This window comes from Pan paniscus, chromosome 5 (genome assembly GCF_029289425.2).
Source record: "Pan paniscus chromosome 5, NHGRI_mPanPan1-v2.0_pri, whole genome shotgun sequence".
Taxonomy (NCBI): Eukaryota; Metazoa; Chordata; class Mammalia; order Primates; family Hominidae; genus Pan; species Pan paniscus.
The window spans coordinates 90,129,872-90,156,864 of record NC_073254.2 but is presented as its reverse complement, the minus strand read 5'-3'; the positions used below and the strand labels follow the sequence as shown (position 1 = coordinate 90,156,864).

Sequence of the window (26,993 nt, the reverse complement as noted above, 5' to 3'; positions counted from 1 at the left end):
TGTGTCTTCCTCCATCACAGGATGATTTTAAAAACACACTGATGGGAAGAGAAAAACCTCAAGGGCAGTGACAACATCAGGACTAATGCATCTCAGAAATAGAGAACATATTGCTGGCATTTCTATTGTGGCCTGCTTGTCACCACCAGCATGTTAATTGATGAACACCTAAGAAGGCAGGCCATTTTGCCCGATGCTTTTCTTTCAAAATTTAACAAAGACCAATATTCTAAATGACACAAAACACGGGAACATTCATACCACTGGGCCAGGATCGCCTTTTGGGCCCTGTAAGAGAAACATGGAAAGTCATTTTTCAAATAATGACCAAAGCAGTTACAGAATAAGAAACACTGTTGTCCAATTTGCTTTAATACACATACGAATATTAGCAAGTTTTGCTTTAATTACAGTTTGAATTTGAAGAATAAGATGAATAAATATAACTTGATGGAAATTTCATAAAAATGATTGCTTGGACATTGACTTAGTTCTTAGATTTGCAATGAAAAAAGTGACACCACCATGAAAAATGCTATTTTCCATTATTTTGGCTGCATACATTTTCTCAATTTTATTATAATTGGTTTTACTTATTTCCTTCTGCTGTAAAATTTGGCTGTATTCATAACATGCGTTTTTCAGTGAACTTAAGAGGTTTTTATTGTTTGTTTTTCATTGTGGTTGTTCAGCTAAAGTGTGTTTGATGATAAACAACTGTACTTACAGGAGGACCGGGTGGCCCTGGGTAACTGGGAACATTCACACCTCCCTTCAAAAGAAAATGAAAAGAAAAGAAAAAGAGAAAGATGAGACGAATTTACAGCAGTCTATAACTGGATTTTAAATAATTACAAATATAAATACCTTAATTTTATATAAACTGCTCATGCCGTTTCCTTCATTAAATGGAATACCCTTAGGAAAGAGGTGAGATACAGAATTATTCTTGGAAGTTAATACTTTGCATCTCTACATTTTATCATTTTACCAAATGATACTATTCCTATTCTATTTTTTACTTTTTTCTATTCTGTTTTACAAAGGGAATTTAATACTCTAAGTAAAATAATACATTTTAATTTTTAGCTTTTCCAAAGCAAATGCAGGGAAATGAAAAGGGAGTGTGAGCTACACCTGAAGCACACGGATACTTTCAGTTGGGGTTTAATTAGTGTTCAGGTTTGACAGATGAGACACTAATGCATTTGGAGGAAAATATTTGCTCATTAAAATTCAGTTTCTGAATTGCCAATTTATACTAACGTTTACAGCCTGCTAACCTGCAGGCTATAATACCATAGTGCTGATGAAGATGTGAATAGGGAACAATTTGGCTACTGAAAAGTAATTTTTTTCCACAGTCTTTTCATACCAAATAGAAAATTAAGGTAAATGGGGAGATGACATTATCCACAACCCTGTGTGGATGTTTCTACAAAAATAAATTCTTTAGGATAAAAGAGAATAAGAACATCTTGAAAAAAATTGACATGTCCTAGAGTAACCAACACTTAAAGGAGAACGTATTCTATAGTTTAAAAAAATCATACATTTTAGCATTTAGGAAAAATTTCCATATAAAAATTTTAGTTAGGATCTTTTGTCTTTCTTTTTAAACATTTGTATAGAATCAATAGTCAAATCTGCCTTTTCCTTTCTGCAGTTTTCACATATCAGTTGCAGAGTTGAAGAAGTCACTGTTTCATTGTTTCTGTATGACGGTGGCCAGTAGTGTTCTGTGAAGACAATTTGCATGCATCTTCCAAACACTAGTGATGGAAGACAAACGCTCCATCCATTTATTACTCTATTATTTAACTCATTTATCTGACAGTGACTGAATGTCTGCCATATTTTAGTGTGCTACGTCCTGGAGAGACAAAGGATATTTTCATCTGAGATTTCCAAAGGAGGTTTCCCAGGGAAGAAAACATTTAATCTGTGTTTTGAAGGATGGATGGTTTTGGAGAATTCAGAGGGAAGACAAAGACATCTTAAGTGCATTATAAAATTATAGGTCCCTTTCATGAACTCATGTTATATTTTCTGTTCTGCCCACGGGGGAAGGAGTGAATTTTAGGATTTGAACCCTAAATACTTTCCGTCCTGCTTTCTTGTCAAGGGAAAAAGGTCAGTAACACAGATGAACAGATTTAGGAAACAAGTTTAGGAAATAGAGTGCTAATCTCTTCATTTACGTGTACAAAGCATGCAACTGCACGCAGACTGATAATAATCCTCATTGTCTTCGGAAAGTCACGGTCAATTCTGCCCTTTCTATGGTGAGTTTGGTTTCTTAAAGTATTCCTGTGAGGTGGGGTAGAAAAGGGTGTTTTGCGTGGTATCTCAGCTCGGCTCGGCTGCGATTCGAGCGTGGCCCCACATGAGGGCAGACTTGCCACGGAGAGAGGCTCCTCTCCTCTCCACCGTTTCCCTGACGGAGCGTGCATCTGTCTCAATCACAATAATGAAAACATCGATGCCTCTTGTACTTTTTGTTCACTAAGAGCTACATAAATAGAGTTTCCTTGCATCTCAGACATCATGAATGGGAATGAACACATATAGCATAATATCAGATTTTCTACCAACTCGCATCAGCGGAAAGGATCTATTTTTCTGGCCCTTCTCCTTTCTGTGAATGAAGCACATTAAGGTTAAATGACTTTCCCAGGGGCCCCGAGCCAGGAAGTGGAGAGTCGGAGCACAAACCCAGATTCCTAAATCCAAGATGGGGAGACCCGCAGTATGCCAATCTGAGCATTGCACATTGAGGCCGAACCAAAGGGAGAACAAATCAGGTCTCTTTAAAGCTACATTGGCTCTCATTTATATTTATACACGAAATTCAGAAGACTTTTATCTTTGAAAACATCTAAATATAGTCTTACCTCTGAGTTATAAAAGTCTTAAGTAAACACATGAATTTTAAATTTTAAGCCTAGAACAACTCACAGGTGGTCCAGGTGGTCCGGGTTTCCCAGGGGGTCCGTCGCTGCCCTGCAAGGGATATATAGACATATCAGCGGCGTAGACGTTTCTACCCCAGGTTTACAAACTATCTTCTGAAATTAATCCCAGAGCCGTCTTCTGAAATCGATATGACTTGCCATGTTGTTTCAGCCTTGTAGTCTTATTCAGCTGGGCTCTCCTTTACCCAGGAAATACATTTCTGGACCGCAGGACAGGTAAAGGCCTTTTCCCATACCCATTCAGATTCTCACTGTGTGAGCTCCAGAAATGAAGCTTATTTTTAGACGGAGCCAGACAACCCAGGTGCTCATGTCCTGGACTTCCAGTGCAGCTGGAGGAACTCTCCCAATGTGGAACTCTCCTACAAGCAGGCAGTGGGCTCTGGGATTGTGGCTCTGAGTCAGCCCTCACTTTGAGCCTCATTTCTACCACCTTCATCTTTTGGGAACCAGAGGGGACATCCACATAATTTGACGAAAGTAAAAAAATCACAACCTGTGTTGTGTCTGCAGGAGGGAAACTTCATCTTCCATTTCCTACGTTAATATCTGACTTTACACCCAAGTCAGACACGTCTTCCTGAGCAGAAGCAACTGTGGTATTGCACTGTTTAAAGCAAATGGTCGCTACAATTTAAACAGTCTTAGTCTTACAGGAGAAGCAGACTGAAAATAGAATTTGTGAAAATGAATTCAAGTTGAAAGTTGAAAAATGTATTTCACTTTTATTTTTACAAACCACAGATGTTTATCGGTCCATAATAAGCAGAGCTATTGAAGTCCCTCTGATGTCTCTCAGCAGTTCTTCCTATAACTCTGCTTTTCTCTTAGAATAATAGCCTCAAAAAATCTCTTAAGTCCCTCTATAGCAGGGGAAATGGCAAGACATGGTTAATTAAAAAATAATTCAGATACAGTAAAATTTCTACTCACAATGTCCAAGAATTTTGAGGGATTTTAGTCCATTCCCATAAATGTAATCAAAGACTTCATTCCAATACCCTGTCATTTTTTGTAACGAAAGTATCATAAAATCTTTTGTTCATGTTTATCAATAAAAATAAACTGTAAAGTTTTTCTTGCAATGCTTCTGCCTGAGAATATATAACAAAGAACAAGCATATTGTTTCTTTTCCCAAATTGCTTTGATGGTGGCTATCTCTCTAAGACATGTCACATTCTGCTGACAACTGGCAGTGTCCTTCAAAGAATTATGTCATAGTTCTAATGAGTCAACAAACAAGGAAAAATATGTGCCTACTGAAAAGTCTTTTTTTTCCCCCGGCACAATTAAAAGTCATATATTCACTCTCATTTGTGCCCCAAAGCTCATCTCAGTGTGGAATTCCCATTAACTTCAAAGGCAAGTCTATGACTGAATAATTTCCATAGAGAACAGAGAAAAAAGGCTAGTGGGGTTGGGCAAGCTCCTTGGGATAAAATCAGAAAAAAATGTGCAGAGACTATCTAGAATAAAGTAATTGTTTCCTTCAAAATGTGTTGGGATTCCTTTGCTCCTTGATGTCATTATGTTCCACGTTGGTCAGGGAACTTGTGTCCTGACGAGTGGGTGGAAGCTGCTTGAGTGGCTCATGTGGACTCTTGATTCTTATTTCCCCGATCTAAATAGCTAGGCTTATTCCACTTACTTGCTGGATCTGCCTGGACTAGTGCAATAGAGCCAGTTTAGATCCTAAATGGGGTAAACATGTAAAACTGTGTGGTGTCCTGTCTGAGACTCATCTAATGCTGGTCCTCCTTTCTGACCATGGCAACCCATCTGTCCAATAACTGATCTCCCCAGGAAACAAGCTATCCTGGTTCTTCAGTAAATTTCCCCCATGACTGTCTAGGGACAGAACTTCTCGACTGTCTCTGCAAGCTCTTTGGTTACCAGAATCTTGGTCCTGAGAGCCAGTCTGCTGTCTGGAGCTTTTGGAGGTGGGGCCTTTGGGAGGTGATTAGGTCGTGAGGGTGGAGCCTTCATGAATAGGATTAGTGCCCTTATAAAGGAGGCCCAAGGGAGCTTGGTCACCCTTCTACTATGTGAGGACACAGCTAGTAGGTGACATCTATGAACAAGAAGGCAGACTCTGTCAGACACTGATTCTGCCAGCACCTTGATCTTGGACTTCCCACACTCCAGAACTGAGAGAAATATGCATAAATGTTTGTTGTTTATAAGCCACTCTGTCTATGGTATTTTGTCATAGAAAACTGACAGCCCCTGTGGCTGGAACTCCCTGGTAGACACCACATTACTTGCATCCTTCCAGGAGGCTCCCCCACCCAATCCTTCCACATAGATGGTTGCCCAGGATTCTGAATCCAGCCTGAACTTTTGTTTTATGGAACCAATATTCTATTTATCCTTTCTCCTAGGAAAATATCTCCCGTGTTTAGAATAACCTTTGGACCTGTGTTCTTCCAAATCCACTACAAGAATAGCTACTTTCTACCATCATTTCTACTTTTAGGCTTTGCTTGATTTTATGGCTCTCTCTGTGAAGAGTCTCATCCTGCTCCCACTCCAAGCCCCAGTTTGGATGGTAAGTGAGGCTTTTCCTTTGTACCTTTTCACCTTTTGCTCCTGTGGGACCAGGATGTCCAGTTCTTCCCATTAAGCCCTGTAAAACACAAAACTAAGTTTGTTACAGAAACAACAATTAAATGGCCAAAGGGTATTGGAAGTTGGTTACTAAAACTTACACATTTTGAAGGTCATTTGATCCTAATTAAATAAGCCCTAGAAGCTTATATTTCTTCTGGCTGATACAGCAGCTGTATCCTGCTGATAAGCCCTTGGAAGGGTAAAATTTGTATTTGTGGTCGCTTTTTCACCTTGGTCAACCACATTTAATGACCTTAATTGGAACCTTTTGATACACTTAAGAATCTAGTCTTGCTGTTTAAATGGCAATTTACATAACATTATGCCTTTCTAAATGAGCTATAGTTTTGGTAGGGATCAACATTTTAAATACTTCAAGGCGGCAGAATTAACAGTGTGCATATTGAGTTCTATGATCTGCATTTTACCACTGAAAAATAAAATTTAATTTTAATCCTTTGGGAACAGAGTTAGCTATAATTTTCATGGTTTCTTTCACAACTCTTTTTCATCGTTTTTAATTTTAGTGAACAATTTAAAGCCAGGTTTGTTCTATATAACTGTGGCGGAAGCATAAATGACACAACTTTAATTATGGAAAATCCTTATTTCAAAACATTAAAATATATAATTACATTCCTACTGGTGTGGTAAAGACTCTATTGGCATAGGAACTCCAAGAAAGGATGAGGTGGAGAAGTTGAAGCATGTGCTGGGTTGCCAGATTTAGCAAATAAAAACACAATATTTGGGATGAACTTATATTAAACAATTATTTGTTTATCTGAAATTCAAATTTAACTGCATGCACTATATTTTATCTGATGACTCTAGAATTAAACTGTTTGAATGAGAGATTGGGTTTGGCAAGTATAAAGCAAAAGAGATTCTGTTCTAGGAAAACAAGACAGTGAAAGACACGAAGGCTTTGATGGTGTGTTTGAGGGGCAGTGAAAGCCTTGACTAAAATAGAGGTATTTTAATTTATACATAGGAACAAAAATAAATGAAATCTGATCATCCTTAGCACACTTTTTTTTCCTTTAGAAAATAAATTCTCAGTTTGTGGTGCCATTTGACTATCTCTTCTAAAGGTTAGTGCCAAAAAATTATAAATAAAAAATAGAATGCTCTTTTATATGCAATTTCTATTTCAAACACACTAGCTTAATCGCAGACTGCTTTCTGGTCTGGTGGAATTCTGAGGCAAGTCCACAGGACACTGAGCAGCCTTAAGTAATACTAAATGAAAATCTGAGAGCTTGGATGAGGCTACTTTTCCAGGCAATATCTGGACAATCTACATAGAGGCACAGAGAACAAAAGGCAATGAAGAAAATTAATTCACCTTGCATCAAACCAGCAGATATAAGCCGTGAGTGCAATCCTTTTAACAAATACTTACAGGGGGTCCAGTCGGGCCTGGAGCACCTGGAATGCCTGGAATTCCTTGAAGACCCTGGAAAAGATAGTTCCCATCATAAAATCTGTTATATCATTGGGAAGAAGGCATTTTAGTTAATCAAATATTTTGACCATTGAACATTAAACACTTATTTAGCTAATTGAGAAACATAATGTTTGTCATATACAAATATACTTTTTTAATTCTAATTTTTTAATTTCAAAAACAAAAATTTTTCTTTAGGGGTGCAAGTGATTTTCGGTTATGTGGATAAATTGTATAATGGTGAAGTCTGCGATTTTAGTGCACCCATCACCCAAGTAGTGTACACTGTACCCAACAGGTAGTTTTTCATCCTTCACTCCTCGCCTATACTCCTCACTTCTGGGCCTCCAACGTCCATTATATCACTCTGTATGCTTTTGCGTACTCATAGCTTAGCCCTCGCTTATAAGTAAGAATATGTGCGAATACTCAGTTTTAAAGAGTAAGAAGGGTGAGCTAAAATGCCATGACATGGAATCTGAAGCAAACATAATTTAATCTGGTGATTCACAGAGCATTTCTTATTTTATAGAGCCACTCCGTCAGCAGTAGTATCTAAGAATCTCGTACTGGTAAAACATGGAAATACGAATTTTAGATTGGCAGAATGCCATTGAAGAAATAGATGATTACACTTAAGCTCCATTCAGCTAGGGAAAAATGGAATATGTTTTATGATATAATATTTATTTTAGCTAGTCAGTTTATTATAAGAATAAATTTGGCTCACTGGTGAATTTAAATTTGGAAGCCTTTAATGGCTTAAGCATAATAATGAATAGATTTCCCCTCCCTCCCCTCCTTAGATTTGTAGAATAGCACTAATTATACCGGATAGGATTTAAGATGCTGATACATTTATATATCAAGGAAGAAATGGTAAGATTAGCTAACTTATGTAATTAGTTTTGTTACTTTGATACATTTGCCAACAACAGAATATTGTTAGATAAATTACATACAATTTATAACATGAAATATTTTGCAATTATTAAAATCATGTTTTAAAAAAGTTAGAAAACACGTAAAAATAAAGTCACAAATCTTATATAGCACAGGTTCTAAATTTTTAAACAATTTTAAATGTACTTCCTAAAAGATGGGAATGATACATACAGGCTTTTATTATTTTATCACGACAAATAGATAAGTTTTATCAGAAACTTTAGTGTTAGATGTGTTTTAGAATTCTGGATTATCACTTCATTTCACAGGTAACATGATATACATACTGAATATTATATCACACTGCAGTGGTGCCTGAAGCAGTGCCCTCTAATAAACACACAAATATTTCTGTGGCAAAACATGATATTCTGACAGAGTGGAATAGACAAGCTCCGTGTGAGTTAGGCCAGATTTGGCTGCCAAATGAATTTGCTTGGGAAACAAAGCCAAACTTGGGAAACATTTCCAGGGTTTTCAGAGGCTTTGGTTTTGGAATTTATAGATGAGGTGTTGTTGATATGATTTGGCTCTGAGTCTCTACCCAAATCTCATCTCAAACTGTAATCCCCACATGTAGAGGGAGGGAGGTGATTGGATCATGGGGGTGGTTTTCCCCATGCTGTTCTCATGATAGTGAGTAAGTTCTCAGGAGATCTGATGGTTTTGTAAGTGTTTGGAAGTTCCTCCTTTGCTCTCTCTCCTGCTGCCTCGTAAAGGTGCTTGCCTCCTCTTCACCTTCTGTCATGATAGTAAGTTTCCTGAGGCCTCCCCAGCCACGTGGAACTGTGGGTCAATTAAACCTCTTTCCTTTATAAATTACCCAGTCTCAGGAAAGTTCTTTATAGCAGTGTGAAAATGGACTAATACAGTTGTGGACCATGACATTACTATTACCAGAAGTCCCTCCTGGGTAGTGGGAATAGGGAGAAATTTTATCTTTTAGTGCTTTTTTGTATTTTCCCAATTTTCAATAGTGGACTGAGATCACTTCTATAATGAGAAAAAACTATTTTAAAATACGCTTTTGTTATTTCAGATAACCATGTGATACATCAAGTTCTAGACTGAACGATTCCATTCTTTCAGGATTTAGTCTCCTTTACTGAGTAAAATATTCTTTCTGGATTGTCATACCATTCTTTGTCATAATACAATTCCTTTACTTTTTACTATTATGATATATGCATTTTCATATACTTTATAAATATTAGATGATGTGGCCATGGAAATATTACTGCATATTGATTATCAGCATTCTATAGGACTGTGAGCTGGATCAAGTTTCTTTGCATCAGTGGGATCAAGGACCAAGTTCTTCCAGGTTTGTCCATTCAATGCCAAATGGCATCATGTGTTACTTCAGGTCTATTCATGTGATATGATATGAAGAAGGGCTTAAAAATTCTACTTGAACATGCTAGAATTCCTCATAAGTCTTGGGCCAAATCTTGTGTGTATTGGTGTTAAAGAATGTTGACATATTTTTCTTCAAAATTTTATCAATCTCATTGGCAGTGCTGTGTGTGTGTGTGTGTGTATGTGTATGTGTGTGTATGTGTGTATACATGGGCATGTGTGCATGTGCAGGCTCTACATATCGGTATGTGGTACTCATTCTTTTTATTCCCCTAACATTAACTTGTATGCAGGTTTATAGATGCAAAGTAAAAAAATTTTCATTGATAATGGCACCTCTAAATGACTGGAGATTACAAATGTTATACCATAAATTTCTTTACCTCAAAATACCCATATTTCCATAAAATTCTTTCTATATGTACATGCATAAAATATATGTATATATGTATTCCTTTTTTTTTGCTACTTTTAGTCTCAACACTGAATCAGTCCAGAGATGTTGAGTGAGTTTGTAGATAGTCTAATTTATAAGCTTGGGATTCATTAACCTTTGATGACCACATTAAACTTTAAAATAAACCTCAGTCCATAAATAAAAAATCATTCCCAGCAGCCTTTCTCTGAAAAAGCTGAAATTCTGTAGTAAAAGTAAAAGTTACTATGGATGCATAAAGGGCAATAAGATAATTTTAGAAGACAAGATGATCATTAAAGAAGACAAATACATATTAAAGAGTAGGACAGTCAATTTAACATACAGTGCCAAACTAAAATACAAATTAAAATTTATTGCAGAGATATTTGGAGACCATTGGAGCTATGTTCTTACCCTGCTCTGATATTTCATTTTGCAAATCCTAGCTCAGTTTCTACCAAGAATATTTTCTGTTGCTATAATATCTGGCTGATGATATTTTTCATGTCTAATTTATCAATTATTATCCCAAGATATTATAGGAAGACCTGCATTTCAAGCAAGAAATCACTCCATCAAAGGTTAGCATGTGTTCTATTAGCATCTTCCAAGTTGCTACCTTGAGCTGTGCAACAATGTCTGTGAAAAATGTGGAAGAAAATGTTGCTTTTCTAAGAGTAACAAACAAGCAGGCAACTCCTCTCTCTCATTTTCCAAACAGATGAAAGACATAATAATTAGAAGTCTCAAAGAGATGGGGTGTCCCTCTGTATCTTTTCCACTTAGAGTACAATAGACATTTGAGATTTCATAAGATTAGATCTCAAGTCCATAGTGTATGTTGAAATGGTATAGTTCATTGGCCAGTTGGAAATGCACCTGTTTTTGGTCAAAGTTTTATTCACTTTGACAAATCAATAAATTGTAATTTCAAATAATATCTGAGACCAAGTAGAAGACAAGATTATATTCATTATTTCCCATCTGCTAAAGAAAAAGCTGCACCACCTTATTCCCCCTACAAGGCCTAAAGGAGTCAATAGTTTACTTCAGATTTATTCATATTATTCACGTAGCGTGAAGAAACAATGGAAAAGAATCTCCTGAACTTGCTGGAACTCCCCATGTAATGAGAATTGTGTACAATTTTGTGAACTGTGTTACAGAATTTATGAGGGGTACCGAAGAAAAAGCCCACTGAAGTGTGGAGGAATATTAGCAATGGATTTCAGTTCACCAAGAGAGAAAAGTGCCCTGCAGAATCAATGAAAATTAACTTCTAGTGACTTTAACTTAGAGTTACTTATACAAAACCTGAATTCCAATTATTTCCTGATCTTTTTGTTATTACCTTCTCAATTGCCTCTAAAGCCTACCTTTTGGGTGGAGGTAGTTCAAAGCTGTTGGACTATGAAAATCAGTTATTGTGCTTGTACTTTAGTAAAACCTTCTGTGGAACATGAAGAAGCAAAAGCACAATAACTTATTTTGAAGGTAATGTTTTATTTATGGATACAAATAAATATTGAATATATTTGGTATTCAATTTTTAACTTGGGAAAAAATCAAACCTCAAAGTTTTCTAGATTACAAGCAATATTAATTAGAAACAATAGTACATGATGATTACTGGTAATGTAAAATATAACTCCACCTAGAAAAATATTTTCTTTATATAGTTATGATTTTCCACAATAACATCAAGGTTAATATATGCCAGATGGCTTACTTACTTTCATTAAGAATTATTAGTATCAAAACTGTTTAAACTAACAGCAATTCATCATTCTAATTGGTTTTTCTAAGAATTAATGTGAATTATGTAAGAAAAAAATGATGTCCTGAGCATCACCATGGCTTACAGTCAGAAAATTATACCATTATCTCAAAAGCACATTGGACTTGGAACCTTAGTCCAACGGGTGAGCAGCTAATGTAAACTAGAACAAGAAGATTTTTCTGATAGTTTTTTTTTCTCCCAAGAATTTGAAAGCTGAGCAAAGACACAGACAATCCAAGGTTGCTGAAGTTTAATCAGAGTTTAGTGGTACCCAGGGAAGCTCTGCTGGGTTCTTGAGCTGCCCTTACTGCTAGGCTGGTTGTCCAACTACTATTCCTTTAAATCTCTTAGCTACCCTGGAATTCTTTTGAGTAAATTTTCCCTTCCCCCTTTCCCTTACTTTTATTTTGAGAGAGCTGGAATTATTATCTGTTAAATGAAAACAGAAAAATTATAATTGACATATTAACTTTGTGCCTTAATTTCCTTGCCTCTAAAACCGGACCATTGGTAATAAACATAAATATGTTATTTAAAATGTGTCAGCATTTTAAAAGCTCTAAGTGGTCTTTGTTTTTATTGGTTATAGCATCAGATCTGAGCTATAGAAAAATTAACATTTTTACTCTGTTGAGCCACGTAAAGAGAATCAATATTAGGACTATATAATCAGAAAAGAATCTGTTACCTCATCGCCTTTCTCCCCAGGTATCCCAGGGTAGCCCCGCTCTCCTTTGCTTCCCTAAAAAGACAATACATTCAGCTAGCACATGCAATCATTTTTCTTATCTTTTGGAAATGAAAAAACTCTCTTCTAAGAACACTTGGGGCATGTAATTTGGACAGGGTCAGGGAACAAATAAATGGCAACATTTGCAAGTGGCTTTTACATCACTTTCTCTCTCTCTCTCTCTCCATATACATACATATATATATATATATATATAGTATGTATTTTAAAAGTTGTCTATTTTCAAATCGGGTTCTTTTTTTCACACTAAATTGAGGTTCCCACAGGGGAAAGTGGAGGAGAGAATTTCTTACCTTTGGTCCCTCTCTTCCTGGGATTCCTGGAGGACCCTGTGGCCCTATATCACCCTAGAAGACAGAGGAAGAACAGAACTGAGAGGATGCACTACATGTAACCCACAGGGATCGTAAACATTCAGCCAGGCTTCTCACCTTCCGGGCCATGGAATCATACTTTCCAGGCTCACCAGCACCTCCTTCTTCTCCTTTGTTGCTTTTCAGCCCTGGGACACTGGCTTGGCAGTTGCCACAGAAATTCTAATGAGTATAAAGATAAGGTTACTGAGAGAGTCATAAAAGCCATCTATAAAGGTGAGGTTTCATGTGATGTGAAGTTTTTTTGGAACCTCTGGAGATGAGTGATATAGATAGGTCATTCTGCTTTCAGACACTTGATGTATCCAATTTAAAAACATTAATTTTTGTGAGGTAAAAACTATTTACAAAGCTCATCAGTGATATCTGTTTATGATATTGATGAACTTTTATTTTTAAAACAGGTCTCCAATGACACTTAAATAGAAAATTCCAAATAAATAAGGAAAAGACACATAAGTCAAGAAAAAAAACTGAGGCTCAATTGTTTAGCAGAATGTTTTAAAAGGGAGTGGTAATAAAGTTTAGAAAACCCAGCAAGATTACAGAATTCAAACAACCTATAGCATAAATCATTTTAAAAACAACAGAAAAAATTGTGAAGAAAGGATTTGTTCTTTTGGGAGCAAAATTAGTTCTCCAACTACATACAGTTTACTAACATTTTGTCAGTGGAGGCACTCGAGAGAAATAATTACTTGACTGACATAAACTTGACTCCTAGGTCATATCCAAGTGACAATAGGAAATCTAAGTGAAATTACCTTTCCATTGCCTTCTCTGCAACCTTTAGCTGATCTGGGAAAGCTTGACTTCAAGTGTCTGAGCTCATAAGATAAACATAACTCTCATCACACAGCTAAAGAAAGTGTGTGTGAAAAGCTCTATATAGGCTTATTTTTAAATAAATTGTTGGAATAAGAATATGACCAAGAAAGGCACAGAATAAGGGCCACTGAGTGGGGGAGATAGTTTAACAGTTGACAGAAGGTAGGACAACTTAAGTTTCCATTCTTCCATCCTTTTCCCTAAAGGGAAGAATCTTTAAACATGAAAAAGAAGTGAAGCTTGTTATTGATAAGAAGCTGGCAAGAAAGCCCATGGCTATTCAAATTCAATATTTTTGACCTAATGAATAGCAATGTAAATCTGATTTTCAAACACGGGCTCCTTGGAACACTAATTTTGCATGATACTGAAAAGCTTACAGGGTGTGATGGTTAATACTGAGTGTCAACTTGATTGGATTGAAGGATGCAAAGTATTGTTCCCAGGTGCATCTGTGAGGGTGTTGCCAAAGGAGATTAACATTTGAGTTGGTGGACTGGGAGAGGCAGACCCACCCTCAATCTGGGTGAGCACCATCTAATCAGGTGCCAGCTCGGCTAGAATAAAGCAGGCAGAAGGTGGAAGGGGTTGACTTGCTGAGTCTTCTGGCTTTCATCTTTCTCCTGTGCTGGATGCTTCCTGCCCTCAAACATAAGACTCCAAATTCTTCAGCTTTGGACTCTCAGACTTACACTAGTGGTTTGCCAGGGGCTCTCAGGCCTTCGGCCACAGACTGAAGGCTGCGCTGTCAGCTTCCCTACTTTTGAGGTTTTGAGACTTGGACTGATCCGCTACTGGCTTCCTTGCTCTTCGACTTGCAGACAGCCTATTGTCGGACTTTACCTTGTAATCACATGAGTCAATTCTCCTTAATAAGCTCCCTTTCATATATACATATATACTATTAGTTCTGTCCCTCTAGAGAACCCTGATGAATACATGAGGCAAATCATCTCAAAAATGCTGGGTTACAGCAATCCCATTACTGGGTATATACCCAAAGGATTATAAATCATTCTACTATAAAGACACATGCACACGTATGTTTATTGCAGCACTGTTCACAACAGCAAAGACTTGGAACCAACCCAAAAGCCCATCAATGATAGACTGGATAAAGAAAATGTGGCACATATACACCATGGAAAACTATGCAGCCATAAATAAAGGATGAGTTCATGTCCTTTGCAGGGACATGGATGAAGCTGGAAACCATCATTCTCAGCAAACTAAGACAAGAATAGAAAACCAAACACCGTATGTTCTCACTCATAAGTGGGAGCTGAACAATGAGAACACATGGACACAGGGAGGGGAACATCACACACTGGGGCCTGTGGGGGGTTGGGGGGGTAGGGGAGGGATGGCATTAGGAGAAATACCTAATGTAGATGACGGGTTGATGGGTGCAGCAAACCACCATGGCACATGTATACCTATGTAACAAACCTGCACGTTCTGCACATGTACCCCAGAACTTAAAGTACATAAAAAAAATGCTGGGTGAAAAAGCTCTCTTCATGGTGGTCTTTCTTAGAGTCTGAATATATAAAGGGGAACTAGGGTTATATGCAATGTTTCCCAGATGAATTTTACCACCCGGATTATTTCACAGGTGGTAATGTGTTGGCAGGGGAGTTAAATATATATATTTATAGAACTATTACTGACACCTGAAAAACTATGAAGATAAAGAGACACTTGAGAACTTAAGAAAAACAAAATGATTTCCATATTTCAAAAAGTATGAAAAAGATAATTATCTGCAGACACAAACATGGCATCTCAATATGGAGCAAAACCTTGGCATATCAATATGGAGCAACATTTTAGAATAGATTATTCAATAGACTGTTTAAGTGAAACATTAAAAAATGATAATCATTATGATAAACATAATTTTTAAGAGTCATTTGAAACTGACTTCATTTTCTTTGGGTTAGGGTTACCAGAATAGCAAATTTAAATAACTGAGTTTTGTTAACATTCTTGGAAAAATGTCTTAAGATTTTCTCATGGAAAGAATAAAGATGCATCAATTATTAACCAATACACAAAGTCATTCAAAGAGGGATTGATATGCTGATTAATCTAGAAGAAGGCCTTTGAAGGTGCCTGTAATTATGCCAGTTCTTTTTAATACTTTAATTAAAGATATTTTTGCGAACAGAAAGCAGGATGATCAAATTGTCTAAAGACTCAAGGCAGAGAGAGATAGTGTTAACATATAGGGTAACAAGATCAGGATTTAACATGATGTTATTACATTGGCATGACAGATCCAACCCACAGTCTAAATGCCTGTATTTGGATTTTGTTCGGGGAACTACATACCTCCCCTTTCTTCTATTGTATACAGTTTGTGGAGACTATCAGTCAAGATGCCCTGCTCGTTATGGACTCAGAACCTTAGTGAAATGATGCAGGGATTGGTGCAATGGCAGAGCACACTCATTAGAGGGATGATTCCCGGGCGAGATTGTCAATTATTTCCACTTCTGAGAGCCCTGGTTCCACTTCCCATCAGAGCCTATTCATGGTCCTTTTATCTGTTCTGTGAGATCCCATATTCTACCAGTATATTCATTTCTACTAAAGCATACAAGTTTCTCATCCTTAAAGAACCCTAAGTATTCTGAAATGATATAACTCCGGCAATCCTGCTATTTCCAGCACCACTGTCTTGTAAAGAATCTAGGACTTAATGTCTGAGGACCTATGTTCCTGCGTTAATGTTACATTTACTTGCTCTATGACTGAAAAAGTTACTTAACCGCTGAGAACTTCGGGTCTCTCATCTATAGAGTGGGAATGCTACAACAGCCTGAACTCATGAGATTATTATGGAAATTAAATAAGATGATATAAGTAAAGTGGCATATTGAGTGGCATGTAATTTTAACTCAATAAATATAAGATTTTCCTGAAATCCCCACAAATATTCTTCTCTGGCTTATAAAAACTGCTGGCTTTTGGAGGTCTTAGAAACTCCTTTAATATATTTTTATATTTATATTCATATTTACACTTATGTTTATATATCTATTCTCAAAACTCTACCTTACAAATGTATATGCTAGAACTCGAGTCTTTTGAATTCAATTAAACAAATATTTCTGCCTGCTTACTATTGTGCAAATAATTGTGCAAATCACTGGGCTAAATGCTGGAAATACAAATTAAATTATATATATATAACTGTAGTCTGTGTGTGTGTGCGTGTGTGTGTGTACACATACACAACGTCCATTCATACAAAGACAGATACAACACACTGTGTTTGAGTATGAAGTCAAGGGCCTGATTTTCATGTGGCCTCACTCAATCTTAGCATATCAGGCAGAAACATACAAATACATACCCTTACATATGTGCCATTATCATCCCCCCCTACCTGTTTTACTGATAAAATACAGGGAAGTGTTAGAGATAAAAAAAAAAGAGGTAGCAAGATTAATTCCCTGAGATGATAATAGGTAGAGGTGATTTTTATTGAACAGAGTAACAGGTATTAGGGCACTTGTCGACTGTGGAATTTTGTAAAATCCTATGACATCAAAATTCAGCCTTGTAAGTGGCTATTTATAGAGCAGCACTGATTTCCATCTTGGGACTGACCAGGCCAGATATAGCGAGAAAGATTAGGTTTCACAGTAGTGAGCCAGGGTGAGTCAACACCCATTAAGAGAAAGATGTTCCTCCAGAGGAGAGAATAATCTACTCCAGAGTGCTAATGACATAATTCCTTCCCTGTAGCCAATTCATAACTATCCTACCAGCTGCCCTCCACCCCTGCCCCACCCAAAATGAGAGGCTGGTAAAGAAGAAGAGAGTGAAAGAATTAGGATAAATGGCACAAGATATATAAGATACATGTTTATTTTCCTATCTTAAAGATGTCCTGCCATTTAAAAATTGAATTTTAGTTCCAGCTAAGCAATTGACTCAATTTCTGCTAAATATTTTTCTTTCTAATTTTTCCTGGAAATTAACACATAATTTCTTACACAGCAATAGAGTACCTTGAGCAAAGCACCGATGTCTCCCAAGAGAGGAAGTGCAATCTGTGGTTAAGAAGATAAAACCAAATATATGCATTTATATATGAACACAATACAATATAAACATACAGTATAATATAGACATTTTTCCTCAAAATGCCATGAAGCTTCTGGTGTCTCACTTTAGAATCACTGGCTTAACATTATGTTTCGTATCAAGAAATGTGCACATGGCACTGATAGAATTCAGAACAAATTTTGAAAAACGTTCACTATTCTTCTCTCTTGAATGTGCAAACACACATATCATAGTTTTGACTGTGCATCCCTATTTTATATTTTCATGGCAACCTTTATGCTGTCCCTGGTATATCATTGGTTTTAAATAATACATAAAAATAAATTATTTATTAAAAGGAAATCATTCCTCTGGCGAACACACTATCAGGCTGTTGAGAAATATGAAAAGTACCAGATGTTTGCCTTAAAGTTATTTCTCATGGAAGTTCAGAAGAACCTACAGTTGGCTTAAGTGATAGGCAAGACAAACACTGAAGGAACTTGGGCCACATTTTGGCCACACGTCTTGAGATGTTCTTTCAGAGAGACACTGTGTAAACCCAAGTAACATTTTTGCAAGATTCCCAGAAAAATGCACAAGTGATTCACTCAACAGTGGCGTTAAAGTAATGCCAAAATATGCCTCCACACATAGCTTATAAAGGCACATAAGGCCCAAACACTGTGGGAGGTAGAAAGGATTTGTGAGGCTTAGAACTGAGAAGCCAGATTTGGATTTTATTATACAAGACTCTTAATACAATGTCATGTACCATATGGCCTCTCAAATTATAACTGCTGAGTCTGAGGCTATTTAAAGGGGTTTCACTGTTGCTCAAAGCAAGGTTTAACCCAAAATAAAACTTTGAAACACACATTTGTGCCTAACCCTTTTTCTAAGCGCCTACTCAAGCCAGTTTTCATAATTTAATCATCGCAACATTTTAAAGCTACAGAATCAATGGATCTATACCATATTGTAGGCAACTTACCTGTAAAATTTCATTTAGAAAAATGAAATTCATTTAGCCACTAGCAGTAGAAAAAATAGAAATCATGGCAATATATTTTATCTCAATTTTCAATGGGATTGAGACATTATATGCCAAGGCTCAGCCTGGGGCAAAATTGTACAGTTGAATTATACCCTTAGGAAATAAGTATTCATCACACACACAGAAATGCTGATCCAGCCTGAATTTTTTTTCCCTCGACAAAATAATGGGGATAAACAAAATCACCAAGCAGTCACCGAGCATTCTAATTAGTTTGGACAGCAAAACTTGCTTGGTAGGCTGTTTGGCTTCTGGGTGCATTTAAGATACATAAATCAGACAAGGTTTGTCTACATACCGGGTCACCTGGGGGGCCTGGCAGGCCTGGCTTTCCATCTCTCCCTGGAACTCCCTGAAAACAGAGGTATCCATGTTCAATCTTTGCACGTGGCACAGGTGCAGATTAAAATGGGGGAGGGTAGATAAAGAAAGTCCTTACATCATTCCCTGGAGTCCCTGGAGTTCCTGGCAACCCAGGGAGACCTCGAGGACCCTGGAAAAGGAGGGAAATAAAAACAGTTACTTATGAGGATGGTCTTTCAGTCATTTCCCCCAAGTAAGCAAGCTGGCTTTGCTGTGCTAAAAAATTAGTTAAATAGCTTACCTGAATACCTGGCTCTCCAGCTGGTCCTTGGGCGCCCTGAGTACAAATGAGATTTTATTATTAAAATTCCACCAAGAATGTCCATAAATTATCCAAGTGACATAAAAGACTAAGCATTGTAGTTTACTTAGAGGAACAACAGGGTTTGCCACCGTACACACATGGAAAACTGCAAAGTCGGCCAAGACTTTCAGGTCGTAGGTGAATACTTAATCAGATACCTGTTGCTGGAAACATCAACATGATTTTGCTCAGGGACTTGGGACATCTATATCATTACCATAATCTGTCACTGCACATTCATGAGGGCACAAAGAATGCATCCAAATTCCACCTGTCAGAAACTGACCACCCACAGGGGTAGTAATTCTTTTCTTTTCTGCTTTCAACTTTGAGTCATTTATCTCTTGGAATAAATCACCAGAACCAGTGTTCAGTGACAGGAGTAGGAGGTAAAACACTAATCAATGATTTTTTTCTACTTTTAGAAAATTAGAATTTCGGATAAATAAAATGAGGCTGGGAGATTATCAGGGAACTTAACGATGGTAGTTGTACCGCTCTTAGGTAACCATGAACTTCTGCATGAGGAATTTTCAACCTAAGTAAGTCAAGAGCTGGTTTCTTAGCAGTTGACTTCAGTAACTGCTCACTGATTTTTCTTTTCTTATTTAAATAAATAAATATTCATATCACTGCTCTTGCCAAAGCTACTTTTTCCTCCCTTCCTATTTATCCTGTGTCCCTGAGTGATTTTTTCCTCAACCACCATCACTTCCCTAATAATTTTCTTTTCTTTTTTTTTTTTTTTGAGATGGAGTCTCACTCTGTCACCCAGGCTGAAGTGCAGTGGTACAATCTCAGCTCACTGCAACCTCCGCCTCCCGGGTTCAAGCGATTCTCCTGCCTCAGAGAGTAGCTGGGATTACAAGCGCCCACCACCATATTTGGCTAATTTTTGTATGTTTAGCAGAGATGGGGTTTCACTGTGTTGGTCAGACTGGTCTCAAACTCCTGACCTCAAGTGATCCACCTGCCTTGGCCTCCCAAAGTGCTGGGATTACAGGTGTGAGCCACCAGGCCCAGCCTCTAATAATTTTCTGATACAAGTTTTTACTTGGTTTAATTTCCATCTCCAATGGTCTTTTACATTCTTGCCCTGGCAAATCAGACAACCCTCATTCACAACATAACCCTTCACTGCTTATGCTTTCTTTTAACTTTTCATGATAACTTCAATATAAGGATGTGATATTGTGATAAAATAATATGTGTTCTCTGCCCCCAGTTCCTGGCACAGAGCTCCTAAAACCCTTGTAAATTCCTTAACAACAGGCTGCTAACATAAAGTCCTGTTCTAATACTTGTTTTTTGACCCTGGTTCCTGACACAGAGCTCCTAATCCCTTGGGTTTCTTGGGTGATAGGAGAGTCTTTTGTTCCAATGAGGTGACTCTCGGTGGGCTCCTGGATAGGAGCTGATCACCAGAAAGACCAAGCCACAGTTAGAAGCTTGGCCTTTCAGCCCACCCCGCGTTCTCTGAAGAAGGGAGAGGGGCTGGAAATATAGTTAATTGTCAATCTTGCTGACATGATGAAGCCTCCATAAAATCCCAAAATATGGAGTTTAGAGAGCTTCCAGGCTGGCGAAAACACCCATGTGCCAGGAGAGTGACACACCCCAACTCCCTGGGGACCAAAGCTCCTACACTCAGGGACCCTTCCAGACCTCTCCCTTTGTATCTCTTCTTCTGACTGTATCGTTTATCATATCCTTTACTGATATCATAAACCAGTAAATGTAAGAAAGCGTTACTTGATTCTGTGGACCACTCTAGCAAACTATAGAACCTGAGGTGGGGGTCATGGAAGCTCCCAATTTATAGCTGGTTGGACAGAAGTCATGAAGGTCCAGATATGCAGTTGGCCTCTGAAGTAGGGGTCAGTTTTGTGGGACTGAGCCCTTAACCTGTGGGATCTGACTCTTAATCCAGGTAGATAGTGTCAGACATGAATTGACTAATAGAATATTCAGCTGATGTCCATTGGGGAATTGATGAGTAGGGGAAAAAAAACCCCACACAGCTGGTGTCAGAATTGTATTTATGTTGAATGTTAAGAGCATAATATGAAAAAAGTTACTTTGTTTTTGTATTACACCACACAGACCAATTTTCTGAATTAATGTCATTAGAATAACCATTTATTTCCACTTTTCTTGTTCAAAAACGTTTTATGTCTTTCCATAGTAAATACAAATTGTACATTTACTATTATTTGATCTACAAGTGTGGATATAGTGGTCATTATTAATAGGGGCTGTTCTAGGCTCTGTCCTTATAGTTTAAATACTTTAAAAACTTCCCATTATTTATTTTTACCATTGAAAACACCATCTCTTCACTCTGAAGACGTTACTCAGACCTTTTTGGTGTCATTTCACTTATGCATACTCCATCCAGTTTAAATATTAATTTCTTGTTTTAACTTAATTAAAAACAAGCTGTAATATATATTGGCCTAATATTAGGCATTCTTACTATCTTACAAACATGTATTTGTGCTTTTTAATATATAGAATAGAGGTATAAGGGTTAAATGACTGCTTCTAATCCAAACTTAGTGTATGTGTGACCAGCATCTGTAAGTTAATAAACAAACAGTGGGTACTGTCTCTGTGCTTAAGTGATACAACCTCAATGCTGATCAGTCATCTCTGGATAGTGTTTATTTGTATTTCCGTCTCTGACCTTTCTATTCTTTTCTCCTTGTTAAAATTTGACACTGGATTTTGTTTCACAGTATTGGAATCAACAAGGACTCGAATGAATTTCACTTACTGTTCTGCCAGGAATTCCTATCCCTGGTGGGCCTATGTCCCCTGGGGAACCGTGAACACCTGGAAGTCCTCTTTCACCCTGTGAAATGAAAGACTTCTGTTACTGCAAGTCTCAAGAGACATACATTTTTTCTGCTATATTTTGTTAATTATTCATTCCTTAAAAATTAACTATAATATTTGTATACCTTTGGCCCACGTGGACCAGGTGCTCCAGGATTTCCATCTAATCCCTAAAAGAAAAAAAATATGAATACATATCTTCTTCCAGAAAAGTTATAAACACATTAGAAGTTATAACTAAAATATGTTTCATCACTGTTCATCTTGCTTGAATAAATCTTTTTCTATAAAAGAATAAGGAACGGGGAGTAAAAATTTCAATATGTTTTAGATTTTGTATAGTTGCTTTAAAATATAAAATATTTTTATTTATAAAATGAGGCACCTGATATTGAGAAATATTATCATTATTTAATACATAAAAAGTTCAAAGGGATGAAAAACAAAGGCACATAAAACATATTTTAAAAACATTGGTTATTTAGATTTTCCAGCAGTCCAGTTTTCAATGTCCTGGGAATAGTCTGGGTCATAAAGACATTTTCTGCAAATGACAAACCATGATGATACCTGCAAAACCTCTGGAAGAGAAATTTCAGGTAGTTTTCCTGTTTTACAATACTGCCTTAGGAACGTTTATGTTTTAAAACCAGTGTACCTGACTGGGATCCATAGATCTCTACAGAATTCATGCCTAGGATTCAGGGGACCTAGGAATCTTCCAAAATCATATGCAAAATGTTGTATGCATGTATATTTTCTTCAGAAGAAAGCCCTTTGCTTATCAAACTTTTAAGAGGTTTTATCTCCGATTTAAAGAGTAAGATGCCTGTAATCCCAGCACTTTGGGAGGCCGAGATGGGCAGATCACTTGAGCTCAGGAGTTCAAGACCAGCATGGACAACATGGTGAAACCCCATCTATACAAAAAATATAAAAATTAGCCAGGTGTGGTGGTGTGTGCCTGTTGTCACCACTACTCAGGAGGCTGGGGTGGGAGGATCACTTGAATCCCGGAGGTGGAGGCTGCAGTGATCCATAATTGTACCACTGCACTCTAGCCTGGGTGACAGATTAAGACCCTGTCTCAAAAAAAAAAAAAAAAAAAAAGAAAAGAAAAAAAGAAACAATAAGATGAATAGATGAATATTTCTTTTTTCCCCTGACTTTTATTTTAGGTTCAGGGGTATATGTACAGGTTTATTACATGAGTAAATTGCATGTTGCTCAGGTTTATTGTGTGAATGATCCCACTACCCAAGGAAGTAAGCATAGTGCCTGACAGTTTTTCAACCTTGCCTCCCTTCAACTCTCCCCCATCAGTAGTCCCCCATGTCTTTTGCTCCCATCTCTACTATGTTGGTGTGCAACCAATGTTTAGCTCCCACTTATAAGTGAGGACATGTGGTATTTAGTTTTCTGTTTCTGCATTAATTTGCTTAGGATAATGGCCTCTAGCTATATCCATGTTGCTGCAAAGGACATGATTTTGTCCTTTTTATGGCTGCATAGCATTCCATGGTTATATGTATCACATTTTCTTTATCTAGTCTATTGTAGATGGGCATGTAGGTTGAATCCATGTCATTGCTACTATGAATAGAGTTGCAATGAACATACGAATACATCTGTCTTTTTTGTAGAACTATTTATTTTCTTTTGGGAAAAGAAACCCAGTAGTGGGATTGCTAGGTCAAATGGTAGTTCTGTTTTAAGTTCTTTTTTCCTTTTTTTGCAGACCTAAACTTATTCCCATACTTCTGATCTGAAACTAGGAACTCACAAGTAGTAATTAATGAACTTGCAAGAAAAATATTAACAAAAGGGCTAATACTTACTGGTTCCCCTGGCAGGCTTTTCCCTGGAGGACCAGCCTCACCTTTTGGACCTGGAAGCCCGGGAGGGCCTATGATCCCACCCGGATCTCCCTGTAGAAAACAAGGTAAGATTCTTACTTTGATGCTCAGGTTCATAGTGGGAAGTGAGGAGGTAGTGGTTTCCATTGTTTTAAGTTGTCATCATAGCCAGTCAAACTTCATTCATTCACTCACTCACTCACTCACCAACTCACTCAATAATATTAATTGAGTACCTAATTCATGCCTGTTCAGTGCATTTAGATTTTGCAGTTAGTTATGTTAGCAGTATCATGAAACATATGCATGTGTATGCACAAAAGGGCATATCTATTAATAAATTTCTATAGATGATCTTTATGTTTTCTTTAAGTTATTCTCCAATAATGGTTCAATGTTAATGCACTGTTTCCATGTAGATATCAAGAAACAGATCCTGCAAGATTAAGAGACTTCTTAGGTTTATAACAGAATTGGTAACTGAGCTTGACTTTCAGACTCCTGATATCTTCATCTGTCAGTTCATTTTGTCACATGGCATTCCTGTGCCAGAACCAGGGCTGCCAAATGCACAACTCTAGGTGGTGCCATTTACATTGTAGTTAATGTGCACAACCTGTACAATCCCAGAAGCCCTGGGCTGTCCTTTCATCTCCCTTATGATCCTCTGTCTCTTCCTCCTATCTACTTAACATATAAAATGAGGAAAATGTAAACTATACCTTTTCTCCTTTAATGCCTTGTTTTCCTGGGATACCATGTTCTCCTGGCAATCCCTAGAAAACTCAGAGTTAACAGGAAAGAGTAATGAGAACATCTGTTACAATAACATTTCCGTATATCTGTGAATCTCTGTCAAGAGAACAGAATTTTAACATATAACCTATTAATAGAAGGAGTTGGATTGATTTTGGCCTTTAAGACCTGGAAAAATATTAGTGATTCTACGTGGTTTGTTGTTTCAAGTGAAGCCACCTGGATGCCATAGGAAAGAAACTAAAGTCGAATTGAACCGAATGTCTCACCCATATTATTGCCATCGAGGAAGGATGGTGGTTGGCAGCATCACATAATGATTCCAAAGGACTCTAGGGCAACTAGAAAAATATGGTTTTACTATGTTTTAGAAACAGTGGCTCTTTCCCTTTTGATTTTGTTCTTTTTATAGCTCTGGCCACTATCACTTAGTCTCAGTTTTTGAGTATTGTGGCTCCACTTGTGCCACCAGGATTCTCTCTCTTTTCATAAGATCTGTCCACTAGGTTTATCTACAGTGGCCCATTACTTGGCAAAGGGGAGTGATCAAAAGCTTTGCTCTATAAACTGGGTGTTCAAAGTACCAAGCAGAATATGTGCACCGACTAGTAGACAGGAGAGGCTCAAGCGGTGAGCATGGAGAATAGAATGTGAGGTTAAGGGGCTGTTCCCAGGGCATGAAAAAAGGAGAGATCCTAAGAGTTGCCTGGAGGGAACTCTAATCATGGTCAGATAGTGATCAGTCTCCAAGGAGTTATGGCCAAGGATTTTTCTTATTTTGCTCAAGTGTGAACTGATGGAGAGCTCGCAGCTCCCAAGTTGTCAGAAGGCTAGAAAGTTGTCCAAGGAATAAAAAGCTGATCCGGATAATGAATAGAAAGGTGTATTGAGTATTTTAAGTCCACTAAAGCTAGGTTATAATGCAATCTGTCGATCTTCCTCCAGACATACTTTTAGCCAAAAGACTTGCTTTTTTTGGAAGGCTTTTGCTAGAAAATGATAGAAGCTTTGGAAATGTCTTCCTTAGATGGAGACTTGAACTAAAAACTGTGAATATTGAAAATGTTTGCTTTCTCTTTTGGTGTTCTTTATTTCTTTTGACATTTTCAATCTCCTCTACTGCTGGTACAGCACTGACAAGCATGTCCAAAATGACAATTTGATTAACTTGAGCTCCAAAAACCATTTATTAGGCTAATGATACTCAAAAGGACCTCACATGATTATATGAAGGGTCTAGTCTTCCCAATAGCTCCTGACATTAGGTATGATCAGTTTTAGTGGCATAGATGACCCATGTCTTTGGGAAATGAGGGATAACTCAGTTACTTGAACACACGTTGATATTTTTAAAAAACATGTCCTAGTCTCAATTTCAATTTCAGAAATATCAAAGACATTATACATACAACATCTCCTGGCGGTCCTCTGGGTCCCGTGGAGCCTGCAGATCCTTGCTGACCCTAAAATAAAAGGTGGTATATACTTTAGCTTTGCTAAAAAAGAAAAAAAAGATAGATTGTACCTGAGTATTTGTAAAGAATAGTGTGATCTTCATGTATAGGAAGACCAGCTTTCCACCATCCCACTTTCCCACTTTATCTGTATAATACTGAAATGTGCTTTGGGATTACCAAGATAGTTTCCAGATACTTTTAATTTATGTGTTCTCACCAGCAGGTGATAACTGGGTAACTTGCCCTACCCATTGTCTGGGAGTACACCACATTAATTTCTCCTGCATCTTCCAAAAGCTGCTCTCTTGGGACACTCCTGTGGAATCCCACTTGGGAAACTCAAGCAACTCAACATTGCATAATTTTGGTTTAGAAACTGAATCTTGAATTCTGTTCCTTTTAAGAATATAGCTCAAGGTCATAGATTTAGCTCACATTGTTTACTCTTAAGGCTTTTAGGGATGCTATTGTGAATATGCTCTGAAAAAGAGTATAGAAATCCTATTGTGAAAACCAAAAGACAGTTAATCTGCATGTAATAAATGCAGCCAGTGGGGAAAATCACCATGGAAACAGGATAAAGTCTTGGAGAGCATTTGTGAAGAAAATGAGTGGCACACCAAAGCACCATGTTTTACACAGAATGGCTATAATTCCCAAATTATTTCCCAAGAAATCTTAGTTATTTCTTATATACCTTTAGTCCTGGGCTTCCTATTAAACCAGGGGGTCCAGGATCTCCAGGTTCACCCTAAACACGTGGGGGGAAGGAAAGATCAATGTTTCTTTAATTTTCATAATCTCATTAAGGT

General features: G+C 37.4%; 1 protein-coding gene across 1 annotated transcript in view; it reads right to left on the bottom strand.

The window, feature by feature from the left end:
- The window catches only part of COL19A1 (collagen type XIX alpha 1 chain), a 342,117-nt gene that overhangs the window by 46,541 nt on the left and 268,583 nt on the right, over positions 1 to 26,993 (bottom strand). The window contains exons 23-41 of the mRNA XM_055113849.2: positions 26,879 to 26,932; positions 26,134 to 26,187; positions 24,691 to 24,744; positions 23,951 to 24,040; positions 22,238 to 22,282; positions 22,051 to 22,128; positions 19,212 to 19,247; positions 19,047 to 19,100; positions 18,906 to 18,959; positions 17,514 to 17,555; positions 12,721 to 12,825; positions 12,583 to 12,636; positions 12,227 to 12,280; positions 6,992 to 7,045; positions 5,549 to 5,602; positions 2,959 to 3,003; positions 868 to 918; positions 728 to 772; positions 262 to 288 (exon numbers count right to left, since the gene is read on the bottom strand). Coding sequence (XP_054969824.1) covers positions 262 to 288; positions 728 to 772; positions 868 to 918; positions 2,959 to 3,003; positions 5,549 to 5,602; positions 6,992 to 7,045; positions 12,227 to 12,280; positions 12,583 to 12,636; positions 12,721 to 12,825; positions 17,514 to 17,555; positions 18,906 to 18,959; positions 19,047 to 19,100; positions 19,212 to 19,247; positions 22,051 to 22,128; positions 22,238 to 22,282; positions 23,951 to 24,040; positions 24,691 to 24,744; positions 26,134 to 26,187; positions 26,879 to 26,932 — 1,050 coding nt within the window. The remainder of the gene's footprint in view (positions 1 to 261; positions 289 to 727; positions 773 to 867; positions 919 to 2,958; positions 3,004 to 5,548; positions 5,603 to 6,991; positions 7,046 to 12,226; positions 12,281 to 12,582; positions 12,637 to 12,720; positions 12,826 to 17,513; positions 17,556 to 18,905; positions 18,960 to 19,046; positions 19,101 to 19,211; positions 19,248 to 22,050; positions 22,129 to 22,237; positions 22,283 to 23,950; positions 24,041 to 24,690; positions 24,745 to 26,133; positions 26,188 to 26,878; positions 26,933 to 26,993) is intronic.